General features: G+C 49.8%; 6 protein-coding genes across 6 annotated transcripts; 5 read left to right on the top strand and 1 right to left on the bottom strand.

The window, feature by feature from the left end:
- Positions 1-1,186: 1,186 nt before the first annotated feature.
- pex6 (AAA family ATPase peroxin 6) lies at positions 1,187-5,710 on the top strand (the record flags this gene model as incomplete). The annotated part of the gene is made up of 3 exons (XM_022630235.1): positions 1,187-1,376; positions 1,442-5,183; positions 5,236-5,710. The coding sequence occupies 3 exons, from the start codon at positions 1,187-1,189 to the stop codon at positions 5,708-5,710; spliced, it is 4,407 nt and encodes a 1,468-aa protein (XP_022489698.1).
- A 1,366-nt stretch (positions 5,711-7,076) lies between these two features.
- PENARI_c006G10192 (GABA permease GabA) lies at positions 7,077-9,385 on the top strand (the record flags this gene model as incomplete). The annotated part of the gene is made up of 15 exons (XM_022630575.1): positions 7,077-7,159; positions 7,219-7,252; positions 7,311-7,380; positions 7,437-7,678; positions 7,732-7,846; positions 7,898-7,976; positions 8,028-8,062; positions 8,113-8,141; positions 8,191-8,223; positions 8,275-8,299; positions 8,357-8,558; positions 8,613-8,690; positions 8,745-9,021; positions 9,077-9,155; positions 9,216-9,385. 15 exons carry the CDS (start codon positions 7,077-7,079, stop codon positions 9,383-9,385), a joined length of 1,551 nt encoding a protein of 516 aa, XP_022489661.1.
- A 357-nt stretch (positions 9,386-9,742) lies between these two features.
- On the top strand, positions 9,743-13,504 carry PENARI_c006G04038 (uncharacterized protein; the record flags this gene model as incomplete). The annotated part of the gene is made up of 7 exons (XM_022630280.1): positions 9,743-9,949; positions 10,019-10,164; positions 10,240-10,367; positions 10,435-11,147; positions 11,535-12,293; positions 12,826-13,125; positions 13,208-13,504. The coding sequence occupies 7 exons, from the start codon at positions 9,743-9,745 to the stop codon at positions 13,502-13,504; spliced, it is 2,550 nt and encodes an 849-aa protein (XP_022489663.1).
- Positions 13,505-14,218: 714 nt separating this feature from the next.
- Positions 14,219-15,055, top strand: PENARI_c006G11459 (uncharacterized protein; the record flags this gene model as incomplete). Its single annotated transcript, XM_022630636.1, has 1 exon — positions 14,219-15,055. The coding sequence occupies one exon, from the start codon at positions 14,219-14,221 to the stop codon at positions 15,053-15,055; it is 837 nt and encodes a 278-aa protein (XP_022489497.1).
- Positions 15,056-16,077: 1,022 nt separating this feature from the next.
- On the bottom strand, positions 16,078-17,459 carry PENARI_c006G08241 (TauD/TfdA dioxygenase family protein; the record flags this gene model as incomplete). The annotated part of the gene is made up of 5 exons (XM_022630481.1): positions 16,078-16,197; positions 16,252-16,385; positions 16,450-16,941; positions 17,003-17,208; positions 17,263-17,459. The coding sequence occupies 5 exons, from the start codon at positions 17,457-17,459 to the stop codon at positions 16,078-16,080; spliced, it is 1,149 nt and encodes a 382-aa protein (XP_022489955.1).
- Positions 17,460-18,490: 1,031 nt separating this feature from the next.
- On the top strand, positions 18,491-20,390 carry PENARI_c006G05855 (putative transporter; the record flags this gene model as incomplete). Its single annotated transcript, XM_022630361.1, has 5 exons — positions 18,491-18,745; positions 18,810-19,979; positions 20,037-20,155; positions 20,222-20,305; positions 20,366-20,390. 5 exons carry the CDS (start codon positions 18,491-18,493, stop codon positions 20,388-20,390), a joined length of 1,653 nt encoding a protein of 550 aa, XP_022489665.1.
- Positions 20,391-20,533: the final 143 nt, after the last annotated feature.

Below are 20,533 nucleotides of genomic sequence, written 5' to 3'. Positions count from 1 at the left end.
TCACCGCTGGTCACACACCTCCAGCCCAATAATCGGCCGAAGTCGGACCAACTTGGACTGCATCTGTCGGTGGACGAAGCCCCGGGGCGTTTGCTTTGTTGTCTGCCTACAGTACATCTGCAGAACACGGCTGGACCCTGGAGAGCATTCGACTGCGCCCCATTTGACTCCCATTGCACAGCCCCCCTGTCAAGCCCCGGCGCAGGTCAAAAGCAGCCCTCTTCCTCAGTCTTTGTGGCATCTGCAGTACTGTAATTGATTATGCATTGGGCATTATCTGCAAGGGCACTGGAGAATATCTTCACCAACCACATTCTAAATGACGTTGTAGATACCCGAATTGACTGATCATTCTAGCCCTTCAGTCATGGCAGCCTATTCCTGCGATAAGACGGGATATCAGTCAACAGCATTTGGTTCCTTGGGAATGTGGCAGCCTCACGTTGTGTTGTCACCGGCACGCGATATATGTCGTTGGCTCTACTAATTCCACTGCCTAGTGGGCTTTTTCTTTTATTGAGGCAGTGAGATATCTTGCTTGATTCTCGAAAATTCAGGCATCCATTTTACAGATACCAATGTTTGTCAGAGGCGGAAATATATATTTTCAAAACATTAGATAACGACGAATCTATACACCAATAATATCAAAAGACTTAGCAATATAGCCTATAGCTGGGTTAGAATCGATTGAAGCTATATCCCCAAATAAAATGATGTCAGTTGTATGAAGCTGGGGAAGCTCATCGCAATCACAGGCAAGGAATAGCCAATAGCGTCAGGGCACGCTTGCGAGTTCCCAAACTGCTAAACTGGAAACCATGTTTACACCATTCCTTATAGACTTCTCAAAGCTCCAATTAGCCATGACCTATAAATCATGAAGTATACATATATCTCAAGTGCTTCTACTACTCAACGACATTCATGGGCCGATTGGACCTCGGCTTCGGGACATGGCAGAACGGCGGGCGGTGCCGAGATGCCCGCGTGTTGATTTCCCCCGGATTCTGGATCCGGCGACCACTCATCTTCTCCCCTCAGTACCTCTGTCGGTGTCGGATCGTGTGTATCCTCTGACAGGAGCTTGTTGGCCGGATGATCTGGTGATTCCAATTGTTATTCACCACCTCTCCCTCAATCTCCCCCGCTTTACTTCCCGACGGCAACCGGAGACACCGCCCCCATGGACTTCGAGCAATATGGACAGAGCTCCCACCAGCCCAGACAACGGAGAAGAAGAGCCGGAAAGCGGCGATTGAATAACAAGGCTCCGATCGCAGCACGTCTGGCGCTGGACCCCCAGCTGCGTGGGAAGGTCGGCATCTTATCCGAAGATCTAGCGAATGACCTGTTCCAGCAGCAGGCCCTCCAAGGTGAGTGTCAACCCAGTCGGCCATTGTCGATGAAAAGGCTAACCAATTTGTCTTGCTTCTATTAGATGTCACGACCTCAGACGATGGAGTTCTCTATGTTGCAATTGCCCCGCATACCCCTACGTATACCTCGGTGGAGGACCAGGCCTGGACGATACTTCCAGTACGCATCCAGCCCACAGAAAGGTCGCCAGTTCCGTTATCACACTCGACGGTTCTGTTCCCAGAGTCAGCGGATTCACTGCAGCCTTTCCTCCAGGCTCTGGGGAAGGTTGATCCATCGCGCAACTCCCTACAGGCACATCGGTCCGTAGAGATTCGGATTCTGGATGTCGCCCCAATTCATCTCGATACGATATTTGTTACCGTAGAGCGCCATCTTCTCCGCAATCACGATGACGTTCAGAACAAGTTTAGTGGTGGGTTTCAGAATGCGCGGGGGCCCAATGGTCTCTGGGGAAAGGCGGGGAAGACGGCAGAAGCCAAGAAGTATTCGAAGAGAGCGGCAGCGGATGTCGAACAACGGCTCACCGCAGCTGTTCGTGAGGCGTTGGGAGCGCAACGCATTGTACATACTGGAGACGTACTGCCCCTTCCTCTCCCTCCGCACCCTATCACCTATGCGCCGCCACCCCCTGCGCGAATCTCATTCTGTGAGCCTGTTTCCCAAGGCCTGTTGATGCCCACCACCAAGATTGTCCTTATCCAGGCTCGTGCACAAGGAATTCGTGCCCAGCAAACCGTCCCTCCGAGGTCTGCCCTTCTCAAACAAGTGGCCGAGGATGAAGCCGATGACACTTCCAACGAACAATTCTATTCCGCGGCAGAAGACAAGCCTGGTGAAAGCGGGACCGAGATGGAAGCTACATCGGCTGCCGAGGAGTCTGAAACAGAGGGATCGGCAGGCTCAATGAGCGACTCGTCGGATGATTCTTTGGAAGACATGATATCTCTCAGTGCACCTGAACTGCCACAGCCAGCATCTGGAGTGATGTCCTCATTGACATCGGCGACCCCAAGAGCCGGTGGTCGACGCACAGATGGAATCCATACTCCAGGATCAGTGGCATCGAATTTTACATCGGCCACTATGCGCCCTGGCCGTGGTGGAGCCAAGACCTTCAAGGTTGAAGGTCTCTTGCAACAAGTCCCGAATGATGTGTTGCACCCCAGGCCGCGCGACGATGAAGACGTTGACTCCTTTGTCTTTGTAGACATCAGCACCCTGGCCAAGATCGGTTGCTTCTCTGGCGACTGGGTTCGGATTGAAGCAGCCGAGGAGCCCCAGCTGAACATGTTTGCCTCTCTCAAATTTGGAAGCTTTAATGATTCCCCCGAAGACTCAGGCGATTGGCGCCCAGTCAAGGTCTTCGGTCTCTCTGGCCTTCCGTCCTCTAAGCCGCGTTATGCCATTAACCACTCAGGCGAACGTCGGTCTAGCGTCTCTCAACGTCCACCCACCCGCTTGACCCCCTCTGTCTTCGTTCCTCCACTGCTTCTGGGTAACATTGAAAACCCCAAGTACCTGCGGATCTCTCCTATGACCTTTGCTACACCCAACAGTTCTTCAAAGCCTGGTCTTTTGCACCAAATGAAGAACACTGCTGCCAAGAACCCGCCTTTGGCGAAGGAGGTTACATTGCTTAAGGTGTCTACTCCACTTTCCATGGATCGGGTACTTCAGCCAGCACTATTTGCAGGACTGAAGCATTACTTCGAGTCTCGCCGGCGTATCCTCAAAAGCGGCGATTTGGTCGGCATCAGTGTCGACGAAGGACTCGGCAGAGCAGTCTTCTCTGGAACCGCTGGCGGGGACAGCGCCAATCAAGAAGAAGATATCACCACCAGACTCGGCCAGAATGTCGATGCCGGTAACGCGGGAGCTCGCAAAATTGGCGTTGCTTGGTTCCGCGTTGGACAGGTTGCACCGACTTCCGTGGAGGAGCTGGAGGAGACAGGCGAAGACCAATGGGGTGGAGTTGCTGTCCTTGACCCAGCGACTACTCGGATGGTTCAGGCCGGAAGCGACGTGAGCCGAATTCCTGGTGTGCTGAATAATGGATGGGAATATTGGCTTGGTGTCAAGAGAATCCCGAAGAGTGTCACTGACACTCCAGCTCCCCATGGCATTGTTGCTGAGCCCCCCCAGGCCTTTATTCCCCCCCTGCAGCAGCGAATTCGGGATCTCATGTCTGCTGCGACTAGCCCTCGAGCTATCCAGCTCGGTATGAAGCCCGTTTTCATTCTCCTCCGGTCTCAGCAGAGACATGTTGGAAAAGCAACTGTAGCAACTCGGGCATGTTCCGACATCGGTCTCCACACATTCCCCATTGATGCATATGATATTTTGACAGAAGGCGGTGCCAACGGTGGCGATGTTAAGACTGAGGCGTACCTAAAGGCCAGGGCAGAGCGGGCTTTCCATTGTGGAGCCAACTGCACCTCGCTGCTGATCAGGCATATCGAAGTGCTTACCGCTGATCGCATTGTGACAGCAATGACCGATATCTTGAATGATGCGAGAGTCATCATTGCCACCACCACTGACGTCGAAAACATCCCCGAAGGCATTCGTGGTCTCTTCACTCATGAGTTCGAGATGGGTGCCCCGGAAGAGAAAGAGCGCGAAGGAATCCTCAAGAACGCAGTCGCAGAACGCAGTATCAAGCTGTCTAGTGATGTGGACCTGGGAACCGTTGCCTTGAAGACCGCCGCGCTCGTCGCAGGAGACCTGGTTGACGTCGTGGAACGAGCTGCCGCAGCGAGAACTGCTCGCCTTGAAAGCCTCGCTGAAGCCAGCAAGCAACAGTCTGGCTCGGAGGTCTTCGTCAGAGATGTTCTGCTGGCAGGAGGCGACGGTGCACGAGGTGTCACCAAGGCAGACTTCGACTTTGCCGTGGAAGCCGCGCGCAAGAACTTCGCCGATTCGATTGGTGCCCCCAAGATTCCGAATGTAGGCTGGAATGACGTTGGTGGATTGACCAATGTCAAGGATGCGTTGATCGAGACTATTCAGCTGCCACTTGAGCGCCCCGAACTCTTCGCCAAGGGTATGAAGAAGCGTAGTGGTATTCTGTTCTATGGACCACCGGGTACTGGAAAGACCCTGCTGGCCAAGGCGATTGCCACCGAGTTCTCTCTCAACTTCTTCTCTGTCAAGGGACCTGAATTGCTTAACATGTACATTGGTGAATCCGAAGCCAACGTCCGTCGTGTATTCCAGCGTGCTCGTGATGCTCGTCCTTGCGTTGTATTCTTCGATGAATTGGATTCCGTTGCCCCCAAGCGTGGTAACCAAGGCGATAGCGGTGGTGTGATGGACCGGATTGTCAGTCAACTGCTCGCAGAATTGGACGGCATGAACGGCGGCGAAGAGAATAGCGGCGGTGTCTTCGTCATCGGTGCTACCAACCGTCCTGATCTGCTGGATACAGCCTTGCTCCGTCCAGGACGTTTCGATAAGATGCTCTACCTGGGTGTCTCGGATACCCACAGAAAGCAGGCGACTATCCTCGAGGCTTTGACTCGGAAGTTTGCTCTCGATCCCGATGTCTCGCTTGACCGTGTTGCGGAACGTCTTCCTCTCACCTACACCGGTGCTGATCTGTACGCGCTTTGTTCTGATGCCATGCTGAAAGCTATTACAAGGAAGGCCACGGCAGTCGATGACAAGATCAAGAGCCTACCCAACGGTCCTGTCAGCACTGCTTGGTTCTTCGACCACCTCGCAACACCAGACGATGTCTCTGTCACAGTGACAGAAGACGACTTCCTCTCCGCTCAAGGAGAGCTCGTGCCAAGTGTTAGGTATGTACCCCCACCCGCCTTCTATAGACAAAATACTAACACACCATCCCAGCGCCAAGGAACTAGAACACTTCGAAAGAATCCGCCAAACCTTCGAATCAGTCGACAAGCAAAAACAAGACCCAGCAGCTTCCAACGGCGCCCAAACAATCGCCGAAGCCATGGAAGCCTTCAACCTCGATGGCGGTGCAGCAACCCTACCACCAACAGAAACACTTCTCCCAAATGGTGACAGCCACGGCCCGGGTAGCATCCACGACCGCATCAAAGGCCTGAAACAATGGCCTGGCAGTATAATTCGCAGCCCTAGTGGGCAGTCTACAACTAGTAGTAATGGCAAGGGCAAGGGCAGGAGTGTTAGTAATAAGAAGGGGAAATCCCGAGGTGTGGACGGGGATGTGGATAGGGATGGTGATGGTGATGAGGAGGATGGTGCTGGTGGGGGTGCGGAGGATGGGGATGAAGATGAGGATAATTATATTGTGAGGACTGGTCATCTTGGGAATCCTATGGAGGAGATTGAATAGATGGGTTTTTTGTTCTAGCATGAGTACAGGTTCTCTCTTTCTTTGTTCGTGCTAGCGTGTTGATTCTTTTGGCCTGGGGATGGTGGGTCTTTGTATTTATTATTCTGTTGATATATATATACCTGTGGTCTGGCTGTGTAAATTCATGATATGATTTTGAACTGGGTTTGGTTTATTGTTGGGTTAGAGGTGGTGATTGAGGCCATTTGTGACATAGGTTCGTAGGTGAGTATCTTCATCGGTGCTCAAAAATAAGGGCATAGAGACCACGTGGAAAGAAAGGAACCATGGAATGTTCTGAATAGAGTTATTCTGATGAGGGAAGTGTCAATCTTGATGGCCGCGGGAACTACTTGTATGTTCGGTGACTCCGATGACTTGAGATGACATTTTCTTTGTCTCTCATTTAAAATGATGATATCATCCATCTCACATGTCATCATGTCTGATTACTATTACGCCATCCCTCACTAGAATATTGAATGGGTGAGAAAAATTGCAACCCCTATTTATGTAAGCAAACTAGGTGAATAATTTAGAAAAAGGCCGCATATTGTACGTGCGTACAGCAGCTAGGTAGAGAACTGAAATTAAGGTCCGACTAAATGATACGTTATTCAGCCCCTGCAGATCTCGATAGAGTTCAGGGCGTGTTCCGATAACAGTAGAACATTCCATTCCGGTGAACCAGCCCTCTGAGAGATATCCTTACATAGGAGTATTTGTCTCCCCAGATAGCAAGGTTTGCCCCCGACCCACGCGCTCCACAAATACGCATCCCTATCAGAGAGACACATCGGGCCGAATCACTCAAACCGGACAAAGCCCGCGAAGTACAATCCAAGCCAGGGGCTCCAGCCAAGGCCGGAATTGACTTTATATACACGAAGCATGCAGCCTATGCATAGAACGTTACCCGTAGCCCACAAACCCCAAGGATCGCCCACTTTCCCCAAGCTGCATCTTCCCCCGCGTCGTGGACTAGGTGGATTCAACGACCAATCAGAGGGTAGTACAGGGATAAGCTCTGGGGCTGCCGCCACAAGCCTTGGATGCATCGGACCGCGATATGCCAAGATTTTGGATCGTCCGCCGGTATCGCTCTCTGTGATTGGTGGGAAGTGCCGTACTCGGTGCTCCTCGCCAATGAACGCCTCGCTTGTTTATCGCCTTGACTGGCCACTACCCCAAATTCGTTACCTAACAGCTCTTACTGTATGTACTCCCCCGCGTGGACTGAGCGTGGAGAAACATAGGGAAAGTGATGTTCGACGGTCGTCATATTAGCTCGGGGCATTCTTATTCTGCCTGCTCCTCGGTTTCACTTTTCATTTTTATCCTCCTTGCTTTGATTTGAGCATTCACCATGGAGAAGGAATACAACAATGACGACGCGCAGCTGGCCCAAATGGGCCATAAGTCTGAGCTGAAGCGTAGCTACTCATTGATGTGAGTTCCTACAACTGATCGACATCTCGGAATGGGCTAACCGTGATTCTGTGTGACAGATCCATGCTCGGTCTTGCTTTTGCTATTCTCAATGTACGTGACTCAACCAGCATGCTGAACAGCAAGAGAATCGGTTATTGACATCGCACAGTCATGGACCGCATTATCAGCCAGTCTGTCCCTCAGTCTGACCTCCGGAGGCAGCGCGAGTGTTGTTTGGGGTATGCATCTATTTCGAATCGGTACTATTGCACAGAACTGACATGAATCTTGGCAGGCTTGGTTACAGCGGGTATCTGTAACCTGTGTATGGCCGCTTCCCTGGCCGAGTTCCTTTCCGCTTACCCTACTGCCGGAGGCCAATACCACTGGGTTGCTGTCACCTCCTGGAGAAGCTGGATGCCAATCCTGTCCTGGATCACTGGCTGGGTCAATTGCTCTGGATGGGTTGCGCTGGTCGCGACCGGTGGTCTGCTGGGCAGTCAGCTTATCCTCGGTGTTATCTCCCTGATGAATCCGGTATGTTGTTTTTGATCTCAGGCTTCGAACCCTTCACTGACCCTCAATGTTAGACCTACAGCCCTCAGCGCTGGCACCAGTTTTTGATTTACCTTGGCTACAACATTGTGGCTTTCCTTGTTAACGCTTTAATGAACAATGTCCTGCCTTATGTTACCAAGGGTGCCTGTGAGTTTTCGAATAAACTCTTTACAGATGGTCTGTTACTGACTTTCTCAGTCATCTGGTCCTTGACTGGTTTCGCTGTCATTTGCATCACTGTGCTTTCATGCGCTTCGCCGAACTATAACTCTGGAAAGTATGTTGATCTTGCGGATGGAACACTGAACCAATAGACTGACATATACAGGTTCGTCTTTACTGATTTCATCAATGAAACTGGATGTAAGTATACAATCTTGCCATTCTTACGGTTCCCCAGCTGACTTTTATAGGGCCTGACGGTGTTGCCTGGTTGCTCGGGGTATGTTCCGCGTTGTAGAGACATCTGATCAAATCTAACATCTTCACAGCTCTTGCAAGGAGGTCTCGGTGTTACTGGATTTGTGAGTACTCTGTGAAAGTTAAAATTGAACACAAAGCTAACGATATATCAGGACGGTGTTGCCCACATGATTGAAGGTACTTTCGAGAAATTGAACTCTGAAATTGACCGGGCACGAAGCTAATGGATTATAGAAATCCCCAACCCATCTATTGAGGGACCTAAGATTATGATTGCCTGTGTTGGCATCGGTACTGTCACTGGTACAATCTTCCTTGTTGTCCTGCTCTTCGTGGCTGGTGATATCAAAGAAGTTATCTCATCTGCTGCGACTCCCCTCCTCCAGATCCTGAAGAATGCTACTTCTAGCAACGCTGGCGCCATCTGCCTGTTGATGTAAGAACATCCTCTTCCCAGTTCTGGTATCCGGTAAACTCACAGGCCTTCCAGCTTCCCTCTCGTCTGTGTCCTGTTCGCCGCCACGGCTATCATGACCACCAGCAGCCGCATGATCTACGCATTTGCACGGTACGTCATCCATCAATAATTTCCCGAGCCGGCATATGCTGACATCTACTCCAGTGACGGCGGTCTCCCTGCATCCCCATTCTTCTCTCGGGTCCACCCCAAGCTCAAGGTCCCCTTGAACTCGCTCTACCTTAACCTGGCCCTTGTGACTATCTTCGGTCTCATCTTCCTGGGCTCTTCAAGCGCTTTCAACGCTATTGTCTCAGCATCAGTGGTGCTTCTCGACCTCTCATATGGAATGCCGATTGCAGTCAACTGCCTTCGTGGACGGAGAATGCTCCCGGAGCGCTCCTTTGTTCTGCCCAACATTGTTGGCTGGACTTTGAACCTTGTATGTGGCTTATCCCGTCCTTAATTTTGGACTGCGACTGACTGTATATTTCCAGATCTCATTGGCTTACATTGCCCTCACTACTATTCTCTTCCTCTTCCCCCCTGAACTACCCGCCACTGGTAGCAGCATGAGTGGGTTTCCCGTGCTCTTTCCTATCCCCAGGACGAAATGCTGACTTCATGACCTTACAGACTACTGTGTTGCTGCTTTCGGTATCGTTTTTATCATTTCCACTATCCAGTGGTTTGTGGACGGACGCAAGAACTTCGTCGGTCCTCGCTTTGAAGTTGAAGTTCTGGCTGGAGAAGTTGATCCCCAGTCAGAGCAGCCGATTCCAGTTATTGAGCCTCGCAAGGATTAGGCTGGAAACACGGAGTAGTTTATGCAAATTGTAATTCATAGATCAAATATGTTATGTTTCTTCTCAAGCTTTCTTTTAGGATAATGTAGATCTGTCTCACGTCTGAATAGGTACTAGGACATTGACCAGGTCCCTCACATCTGCAGACAGTCCACAAGGCCAAATAATGACGTTTGGCGTGTTTGAGAGCTGACCTTGTAGTCCGGGCCAGTCAACTGTCCACTGCAGAAATAACCACCTCACGTGACCAGATTGATAACCCAAATTATGTCATAAGAGTATTCTGCCTCAGGCGACAATTCCCAACAATCCCAGCCAAACCTCCACCATTTACACCTATACACTACTGAATCCACAATGTTCACAATCTCATGGCCATCACTACCGAAACTCGGCCTATCACTCTTCTCCAAGAAGGGCGCGATCGACCTTCGCCCAGTCAAGATCCATGAGAGCGAGACTGCCCAGGACAAACCTGGCCGGGCCTTGAAACACTTATTGAAATTGAATCATGTTGAGCATGGTTTGTTTGTGCAGCGCTATTTGCCGAGTCAGTTGCCTGAAGTATGTATCTTCTAGCCCTTCCGGGATAATACTGTCATTTTTGATCGATGACGCTGATCCATATTTTAGCTATTATGCGCCTCTTTTCTGCAAGGCGCGAGTGATGAGGATCTAGGGCGGATTTATGAAGATCATATTAATTCTCAGGTCAAGTGGGAGGATTCGCCTGCTGAAGTTACTCATCTTGATTGGAGGGGCTATTTGGGATGTCGAGAGTGAGTACCCTTGGCTTGGGCCGGCCTTTCTCTTTCTTTTGAGATCCAACTGGATACTTACACGCGTTGATATAGATATGACCGTGCATTTGTGAACTTCTTTGAAGATGAGCTAGCTCGCCTTGGCTATGACTGGAGAGAAGTCGTTGCTGAGTACCTGTTTGATGACAAAGAGCCTATGTTTAATTCTATTATGGGTGGCCGTATGTTCCCCTCCTTCTTGAAGGGCATTCTATTTCCCAAATTTTGAATTAACTAACCAGGTTCTAGTTGGAGCCCCCTTGGTTCATCTTGCCCACGCCTTTGAGGTCTCCAGTCGCGAGATGGCAATGGAAGCCCTCGGCCTTGCTGCAACCTGCCACAGCAGTACGTTCAAGGATCTGGAAGATGCAGCGCCACTGAACAAGGCAACATACGAATCAAAGTCTCTTTTCGAAATCTTGGAAAATGTCCGCCAAGATAAAGAGTTAGACAATCTGTTCAACAAGCCAGACAGTCAAAACCTCAAGTCCCTTATCACATCCCGCAATCCATTGCTGCTCAAGCACTGGAGTGCATGGAAAATCGAAAGCGCAATGGAACAGTTCCGTGAGAGCCAAGAACTTGCCGCTGCATTGCTTGTTGGAACATCCGACCCAGAGAATGCCAGAAGCGGGTCATACAATTCCCTTTTTGCTGTTCTTCTCACAACTAGCCATGCCGTGCGTGTGGTGCTACCCTTAATCCCTGCACAATTCCAGATTCCACTTCTGCGCCAGTGGTGGCTGACCACCGTCGCGATCTACATCTCCCAGCTACGACCTGAGATTGATTCAGACCGAATTCTTGGTTATGATCTCAAGGGAAGGGACTGGAAATGGACGGCAGAGAAGGCTGTGAAGGGGAAGTTTTCGACAGATGCACAGTTCGTCAAGGTCATCCGCGCATTGAAAGAATTGTCCTTGACTTGGGGTGATTCGGAAAGTTTCTTCCTTAAGGCTGCTGTGAGGTTTACTGATGAGTTCCAAGGATGGAGGGGGGATTTTGTTGGGGACGAATTGTAGGGTCTTTTTGTTTCTTTTTATGCATCTAAAATTCCATGCCAATTATAGATCCCACGTCATTGATTGCATGGTATGGGTAAGGTAGTCATTGTAAAATGCCAAATCATTTTCTTATTTCTACCTGCCTAGTTGTGATCGAAACTCCAAATGTTTGCATCGTTGTATGGAGCACGTGACTGAGTTGCCAAAATAGATGTTTGTGCAGTTTGCACCAAAGACAAACAATACACGCGGAGCATCAAACACCATCCAGGAACCTTGAGAGCTCGGAATCGTGCACAGAAACCACTCTCTCGACTAACAAGCATCTCCGTCCCTTCTCACCAGGACGCAGACAGAACCTCAGGGATGCAGGACATCAACGTACCCCTGTATCTCCACGCAGAGTTCCTACCCAACATCCGCCAAATAACCCTCTACGTCTCCCTCCCGGGACGTCCAGAATTCAACGGTATCCGACCAGATATCCAACTCTCAGAGTCACGAAAAGCAGTGATAGTCTCATTACCAAAGCCATTCCAGGATGTGGTTGAGACGATTAAATTGCCAGCGCGTGTTAGTGACGCGTCTCGGCGCGGTTTGAATGCTACAGCTGACCCAGCAACAACATCTGCTTCTGGCTCGAATAGCAGCCATGATTATTCTTTCCGAATGCAGGTCGATCCAAAAGACGAGGCGCTGGCGCCTCAGGATGAACTAATTGATGATTTTGTGCCCTGGACAGCTGTGGAGATGTCGCATTTAACGAGGATTCGATGTCGTGAATGTGCGACGCCTTTCTTATTGTCTCCCGCCAATCATGAAGATCAAAATGAGCACTCCCAGGCCTCTACCGTGGGCTGGGTTTGGAAGGATCTTCCCAGTGGAAACTGGGCTGAAATGATGGACTTTTGGCATTGCCATAAACCCGACCCCCATGAAGGCCATGAAAAAGATGCGAAAGATGTTGCGCTCCAGATTGAAGACCAACATGCTCATACGAAAGGATATGGAGCCGATAGTCAAGTCGTGGCTATACCAGGAACAGTCCTTATTGACGTCGCTACTTTCCTTCTTGCCGAATCAGACTGCATAGCATTGAAAAAGGTGAGATTGACAAAACTCTCGTTTGCGTTTGCAGCATGACTCGCCCTGTTCTTAATTTCCGTTTTTGCTTTTTTGACCCGGGCAACCAGAAGGAGGCCGCTTAGTTCTCAGTGAGGTGGTCTCCGATACTATTGCCCAAGATGAAACGAAATGCACTTTGTGTACCTGCGATTCAAGACGATGGCATGTCCAGCACCTGTCCATATTCACGAGCAACAATCGCAGTTATCCTCTCTCGCAGATGGATTTCGCTTTTGTCATTCGCGTTCATGGACTCGTCCCAGGCTGCCATCTTATTGTTTCGTGACTCAAAGCGTCCTCGTAACTTCAATGCCGGTTTTGGATCAGTGGAGCTGGCTTGATTAGTTGAGGTACATACCTGTACTCGTCTTTGGCAATGTGATGTGGATCATGTCTATTAAACGATGAACTTGAACTTGAATGCAATATAACTTTTTTATCTCTGATTTCGCTTTAGTTTTGTTCTCTGTATTGTGCAATGCAATGGCCTGCTAACAGCAGCATCTTATAGGGCAACGAAGAAGAACAAAAATCAACCACACAGACGATCCAACCTTCCAACCAAAGAACACTTGACTGCGCAACCTGCAACGCAATAATCGGCATGGAAGACCCCATCGCCAACGGATGGCGTCTCCTAAAAGCAAACGTCTCATTAAACACCGCCCCGGCCAGCGATTCCGACACAGGAACCCCAGAATGGAAATCCCAACCGACAGAAATGATTATCGCAGCCCAACTACTCGAATTAATCGAAAGAGAAAGCGCACGCCGATTCGTGGTACATTGTGGTCAGAAAACCGGCCTGGTAGTGAGTCTCACTCCCAGCCCAAGCCTATCACATTCCCACTTCCCACAAAACACGACCCGCTAACGTACATATTCACTTCCAGCTCTGGGTCTTCAATCCAGACATGCGATACTCGAATTCCAGCTCGGGCCGTAGTATCATGGCACAACAGGCTATGAAAGTCTTTTACCAGGATTGCGCTGATGTGGACGGATTGCTTCATCCCGAGATTGGGAATCCGTCGCCTTTATCGGTTGAGGAGTTGGAATTGCCGTCTATGATTTTCGAGGCTTTGTCTACTGCGCTGCGGGGGAGCAATAGCATGCTGCCGCTTTCTGCAAGGAGATTTGGGGAGTGGGATATTGGGCTTTTGAGTCGGTTTAGGCGGGATAAAGATTGAATATGTAAACAGCGGACCTGTGAATTACTATATGCAGTTAGTTTTGCCTTTTGTAGGCTTAGTGCCAAATACGCTGTTTTGTATCCTCTGCCGGCGTCGCCTCGACATAAAAGACCCGACCTCGCCCTTTTGGCATCTCTTCTCCTTCTTCCTCTCCCTGGAACTCCTCTATCTTGCACTTGTCGCCGCCCCCTTTCTTTCCTCTCGCCCCCACCGACCACTGCGCCTTGGCTTGCAGCCCGACGCACTGCCCCTTTCATTTTACCGGAGATGCGGCTAGATCCGACGCCATCTCGTTCTCGTCCCTAGGGCTCGAACACAGTCGCCTAAGAGCGGAATCACTAGCCGTATCGTGTGACTTCGGGTCGATATTCCTACTCCTTCCCTAAGGAGTGACTGTGCACCGTGCTACAAGACTAGCTAGATGATAATAAAGGAGAATTCATTCCACCAGTGATATGTCTCTCTACGGGCCTCTATCTGACGGACATAAAGATAGGCTAAACTCATGGTCAGCTGACGGACATAAGGTAGGCTAAACCCGCGGTCAGCGTCATGCAACGGGGCGCTTGAGTCATACTCTGAATTGCATATAATAAGATGAGTCATGTCGAATCATGTTTATTTAGAATTACTACGGCGGATCTTGGAGGTAGTTTACGTTGACAGCATTCTTTCAACTCAGCGTATAAACTATCTATCCTAGCTATTACAATGGCACCAACCACGTTTCACCTTATCTCCCTCTCTCGACCTATAGAGCCGGAAGTGCTAGCGTCAAAGGTCAGGGACCTTAACCCAGATAGTCAACCAACTTGGGTCGGAAAAGTGCACCACTGGCTTCTAGAGCCGCGGTTGTCTGCGGAGGCTCTCACTGGAACCGGGAACATCATGACCAAATGGGACTATCTTCTTGTGGGACCCAAAGATATAGCAGAGCAGCTAGGCCTCGAGATTGCATCGAGCTGGTCCATCACCGCAAACGTTGCGGATGATGCTCAGAAGCCGGAGGTGGTGGCTGAACAACTTCTTGCTAGAGAACCTCATCTCCCCTCCGGGTGGACTGCTAAGGACCCCAGCGACTTGGAAGCATCTGTTTCACCAGATGATCTGAAGCTGTCATTGTCCACCCGTTCTAGGCTCCTTGGGTCACAGAAGGACACGGATGGAGTGACAGTCAAAAGTTTTACCCAAGATTTTGGCTCGTCCCATCAAGGCCCGGTTGTGGTTCTGAATCTGCTTTCGTATGCCCCAGGCAAGAGACTATCATACCTGGAAGGATACGTTGCTGGTTTTGGGCGCACAGTCGGACCGAAATATGGTAGCGATGCAATATGTTTCGCTTCTGGCACCACATCTTGGTCCTCAAAACTGGAAGAGGGAAGTAACGATTCTCACTGGGAGGATGTTGCCCTCGTGTGGTATCCGTCGATATGGCATTTTGCAAAGATGCTGGATGATGCGGACTACGCTCGTCTTGACCGGGAATTTAAGACTGGATTGCTGGAAGACAATCCGCTCCTATGCTGCACGGAAGTCAAGATGGTTTAGGGAAATAAAAGATTAATGTACCCTAGTATCTCCCTGGCCAGACTTCATGATATTTTCATTCAATATCGGTCCCGGCTTGTCCGGCTCTATGACTCGGTTCAACCGGGATCCAATAAAGGTCCATACGATGGAATGGGTTGCGGAATTGGTGACGTCGATCTTGCTTTATTTCTCGGCGATGCCATCTCGAGAGAGACTTGGAAGGAAAGAAATGGAAGATGAAGGATCATTGCAGGCCAGTATTGAGGAAATTTGGGACTTATAGAGCTGATCAAGCTCCTAGCTAGATCGGATTCCGAATCAATCCATAGGTGCTGCAACTATATCAGATATCTCGTAGATGCGACCGGGTTGGTAATTCCTTCCGACATCAGCCCTGTAGAGCTTAGAAGCAACATCGTCGAGTGCAGTCATCTCCTTAGCGAGGTCTGCGTTTTGGAGCTTGCTCTTGTCCGCATGGTTGTCTTCTCCTGGTTGTCTGAGGTATAATAGAGAAATTGTCTCAGGTTGCATCGACCTCCACTGACCGGACCGACCACCTTGCGGTCTCTGTGTCTCGAGCAGGCCTTCGCGATTCTCTGTTTCTTATACCCACTGTCTAGTAGGCTTACTAGTATATGAGCCGCTTATAACAGCCGTATAAACCGAAACCGGCTGCTTTCGATATATAGAGAGCAAGCAAGAAGAAAAGAGGAAACTTCATCTTGAGGACAAGACACCCGTAGAGAAACGGGCTGGCATGGTCAACACAATATCAACCAAAGCAACAATTGGTCACACGGTCGCTTGAAAGCACTAGGAACTAGCCGGTCATTATCTACAGGATTTAAGGCATAACGATAGATTCTGTACTCCAGTCCGGGTGCACCGACCTGCATAGCGCAGTCAAACGCACTAGGCAGCTTCATTAGGTACATACATACATACATACATACATACATACATACATATCTCGAATTGGTTTTAACATCATGCGCAAGTTCACTCGTTATATAAGAGTCTTCCAGCGACTCATTCATCGCTTATTCCTCACCCTCAAAAGGCGTCTCATAAGGAGGCTCAGCCTGCGGCGTGAGACGGGCGATATGCCGACGCTGGCCATCCTCCCAGTCGAAAACGGCCGAGTGGCATGCCACGCGGTTCTGCGAGAGTCAGTATATGGTGAACCAGCATATCAGATCCGGAGGATAACTCACATCCCAAACAACGACGGTACCAGCCCTCCAGCGGACACGCGTTTGGATATCCTGAGACAGAGCAATGTGATCATACAAGAACTTTAGGAGAGCGTCTGACTCCTCTTTCTTGTAGCCGACGATGAAGCGGGTGACTATTCACACCGTTAGTCCGTTTCCGATCAAGGGATGGCCATGCTGTGAGATACGAAGACTTACATTGCGGGTTCACATAAAGCGCCTTCTCGCCGGTAACAGGGTGTGTCCGGACGATAGGGTGTTCAGAGGTAATAGGATCGCGACGGGCAATACCGCCACCGTTCAAACTAGCGTTGACCTGCTCGAGACCAGAATGCACGGCTTTCAATCCGTGCAGACGTTTCCGGAATTCTGGTGACAGTCGCTTGTAGGCTTGCACCATATCGGCGAATAGAGTGTCGCCGCCGGTCGTTGGGCCGTCGAGAACATATAGGAATGTTGTGCCCGGGGGCTGTTTCTCGAAGGTAACATCCGAATGCCAGGTAATGGTGTTAGTGCGCTGTTCTAAGAAACTTGCGCCAGTGCGGTCGTCGGCGCCGCGGAATACTAGGTGGACTTCTGGGAAGCCCTTGGGTGCTCCGGAGGTTTGGTGGACGTGGTGGCGGCCGAAGTAGCCGGCGTAGTCGACTACTTCTCGGATTGGGCGGGAGGCGAAGTCTTGGTCGCGGAAGGCTGGGTTATATGTTAGGGTTGGGAGCTGGGTGGGTGTTGAGAGTAGTTGCATATCACATACCTACTACCCGTCTCTGTGCTACGTAGAGAGCGAGCTGGTCCTTGCCCTTGTCCGAAAGTTGGCTTAGTTGCACGCCGTGCACTTCGGAGCCGATGAAGGGTGTGATCTCGTCGACTTCGACTTGGCCTTTTGGCAATAGGTCTGGGAAGGAGGCATCGGCATCTTTCCCGTGGTCGTAGTGCTCAAAAGGCTCCAGAGGAGGATATCTGTAGGATTGTTAGTGATGGGGAAGATTTGCATTGCTTTGGGGATGTATATACCTCTCAGTTTCGTTGTCCCAGACAGGAAGATAGTTAGGGTACGAGGCGGGAGGCAACTTGTCTGTTCCCTTGATCTCTCGCTCTTTTTCGTACTTGTAGCCGATCAAGTTCTCCTTGTTATGACCGGCGTCAGCCTTCAATGGAGACGCAACTGTTGGGGCCCGGAGGGCGACTGTTTCTGTGAGGCCTGGAGCCATGTTGTATACTTCTAGTGTGCCTTGGCTTTGGATATGAAGCAGAATTGTCTAATGTTCCTTCACATATCAGGGATTACATCGATATATAGCTGACTCGGCACTTTCTATCCGAGGATTGCGCAATGTTTGCGGGGTTGAAATGTCTGATCGAACGACAACTCGAAGAATTGCCAGTTGACTTTCCGACTGCGGGGTTGACTGTTGAGCAACTTCGCTATCCTCGTTGTAGATGACGTGCTGAACTTCGTCCTCTCACAGTCGTGATTCTTATCAGATTTGGTGTCAAGTTCCCTGTTGATGGCGTGATAGCCTCACCAACTTCACTTTTTTAACAAGTTATTTGGCCCTTTATTAATAGAGAACAGTAAGTAGATCCCGATTTTGAATTGCAAGTATATCTAACATACAAAACCAAACTAAAATTAGGCATTAGGGGGTCGATGTAATGAAGCTCAAGTCTATACATGGCGAGACGTCCCTCGGTAGGGCTCCGACCACACCAACCTCACGTCACCGGGACTTAACTTGCGTGATCCAACCAAGATGAGATGCAAGTGGTCAACCCTTTCGGCTCTTTATTTTTTAACCAAATCTCAAGCTCTGATTGCTCGGTATCCGATGCTTTTCTTGGAAATTTCCTGATACTTTCGATCGACACGCGTATCTCCCTATACAATTCACGTCAATTCGAGGACCCAGAATTCTGAAGCGATGCTCGAAACAAGGTGTCCGAAACAAGACAAAAACATACCATGTGGGACCCAGGGTTGGTCGCAATCGAGTCTATAGATTGCACCTGCGCGCGACACCCACTACTGCACGCACCCGGCACCTTCCTAATTGCGTCGTAGTTCCTCGTGGGTACACTTGCAGATGGAGGCGTGGCTAACACAAGATTCTGCCACCAAAATGGCGTGATAGAAGGACGCAATATCGTATCTGAAATCTTCCCTTTATAGGAGCTTACTTCCCATCCAGTACAATTTTCTTGCATCTCTGACCCTAGCCACCATCCCAGATCTAGATCCAAGATGACGGTCGAAGAAGTCAAGAGCACGGTCCCTAACGAGGACCTGGACTCCAAGGCCACGGGCAAAGTCTCGTCGACAGAGTCTTCGTCTTCGTCCATTGATGGTCCTGTCGCATATTCCAAGCAGATCGACTCTACATTCGATACAACCGAGGATCCTCGCTTCTATAAGCCCATTCCGGAATATGAGGGTATTCACCGCTGGGACCCTGATTTTGAGTGGACGGAGGCAGAAGAGAAGGCGGTTGTGCGGAAGGTATGATAAATCTTTACTGGAATCAGATATTCTTTTTGTGTTCGAATAATTGACCGGCTTCCAGATTGACTGGCGAGTATGCACATTCGCCTGTGTCACTTTCTTCGCACTCCAACTAGACCGCGGTAACATTGTTCAAGCCACATCAGACAACATGCTAGGTGACCTGGGCATGAACACAAACGACTACAACACCGGCCAAACAATCTTCTACCTAACGTTCCTCTTTGCCGAACTCCCGTCACAGCTCTTGTCAAAATGGTTCGGACCGGATCGCTGGATTCCCATCCAGATGGTAAGCTGGAGTCTCGTTGCCGCCTGCCAGGCGTTTATCAAGGGCAAAGGTGGCTTCTTCGCGACTCGCGCTATGCTTGGTCTTCTCGAGGGTGGTTTCATCCCCGACACCATCCTTTTCCTCTCCTTCTGGTACAAGTCCAAGGAACTTCCAATTCGCCTCAGTTACTTCTGGGTAACATACGAGGCGACCTCGATAGTCAGTGCCTTTTTGGCATTTGGTTTCCTGCATATCCGCATGTCAGACGGTACCGGTGGTTGGCGATACCTGTTTGCCCTCGAAGGCTTAATCACCGGGCTGATTGGTATTGTCGCTGCTTTCTGGATGCCGGCATCGCCTACCCAAACCGCAGGCCGATTCCGTGGAAAGGAGGGATGGTTCAGTGAGCACGAGGAGAAGATCATGGTTAATCGCGTGCTGCGTGATGATCCTAGCAAGGGAAGTATGCATAATCGCCAGCCGGTTACCCCCAAGTTGCTATGGCGGGCTCTGAAGGACTATGATATGTGGCCAATTTACCTACTCGGTCTGTCATGGTGTATTCCCAATACCCCTGCGACATCTTATATCAGTCTGGAACTGAAGTCGCTTGGTTTCAGCACTTTCCATACCAATCTGTTGACCATCCCAGCCTACGTGATCTTCATTATCAACTTGCTGTCGTGGACTTGGATTTCTGAGCGTTTCAACCAGCGCTTGTTGCTTGGTGTTGGGGCTGAGATTTGGGCTTTGGTGCTTTTGATTGCCCTCGAGCTTCTTCCCGCAGACTCTAGTACTTGGGCTCGTTGGATTCTTTTGGTCCTTTTGATTGCTATGCCTTATGTGCATGCTATTATTGTGGCTATTACGTCTCGTAATGCGGGTTCTGTGAGGACTCGGACGGTTGCGAGCGCGGTTTACAATATGATGGTTCAAGCCAGTAACATCATTGGTAACAATGTGAGTCCCACCTGCCTCTTTTCTGGTTCGGGTCCGTTTTACTAACTATTATATCAGATCTACCGTGAAAATGATAAACCCTTGTACCGTACGGGTAACAAGGTACTTATTGGCATCGCGTGCTGGAGTATGGTGATGTTCATTATTGCCAAGTACTACTATGTGTGGCGAAACAAGTATGTTGACATCCCCCAATTGGTCTGATGACAAAGTACTCGATGCTAATTTTCCCTCTCTTACAGGAAAAATGCCTCAATCTGGGACAACATGTCCAGCGAAGAGAGACAGCGATACGTCGCCGAAAACAAAGACCTTGGCAACAAGAGGTATGCCATACTCCATATGCTCTCCCAAATTTATGAATGTGTATGCTAACATCTCCACAGAGTCGATTTCAAATTTTTGCACTAGATATACCCTTACAGTCGGCATACATGGGATCTAAAAGACGACACAGTCTCGGAGATGAGATAAGATATAAAAATAGAACATACAAGAGCTGGGCTCATACATAGAATTAAATCAACCGTCTGTCACCGTTATATTCATCAAGC

Source organism: Penicillium arizonense (assembly GCF_001773325.1).
Source record: "Penicillium arizonense strain CBS 141311 chromosome Unknown PENARI_contig006, whole genome shotgun sequence".
In the NCBI taxonomy this organism is placed as follows: Eukaryota; Fungi; Ascomycota; class Eurotiomycetes; order Eurotiales; family Aspergillaceae; genus Penicillium; species Penicillium arizonense.
This window is presented reverse-complemented; position numbering and strand designations above follow the sequence as displayed.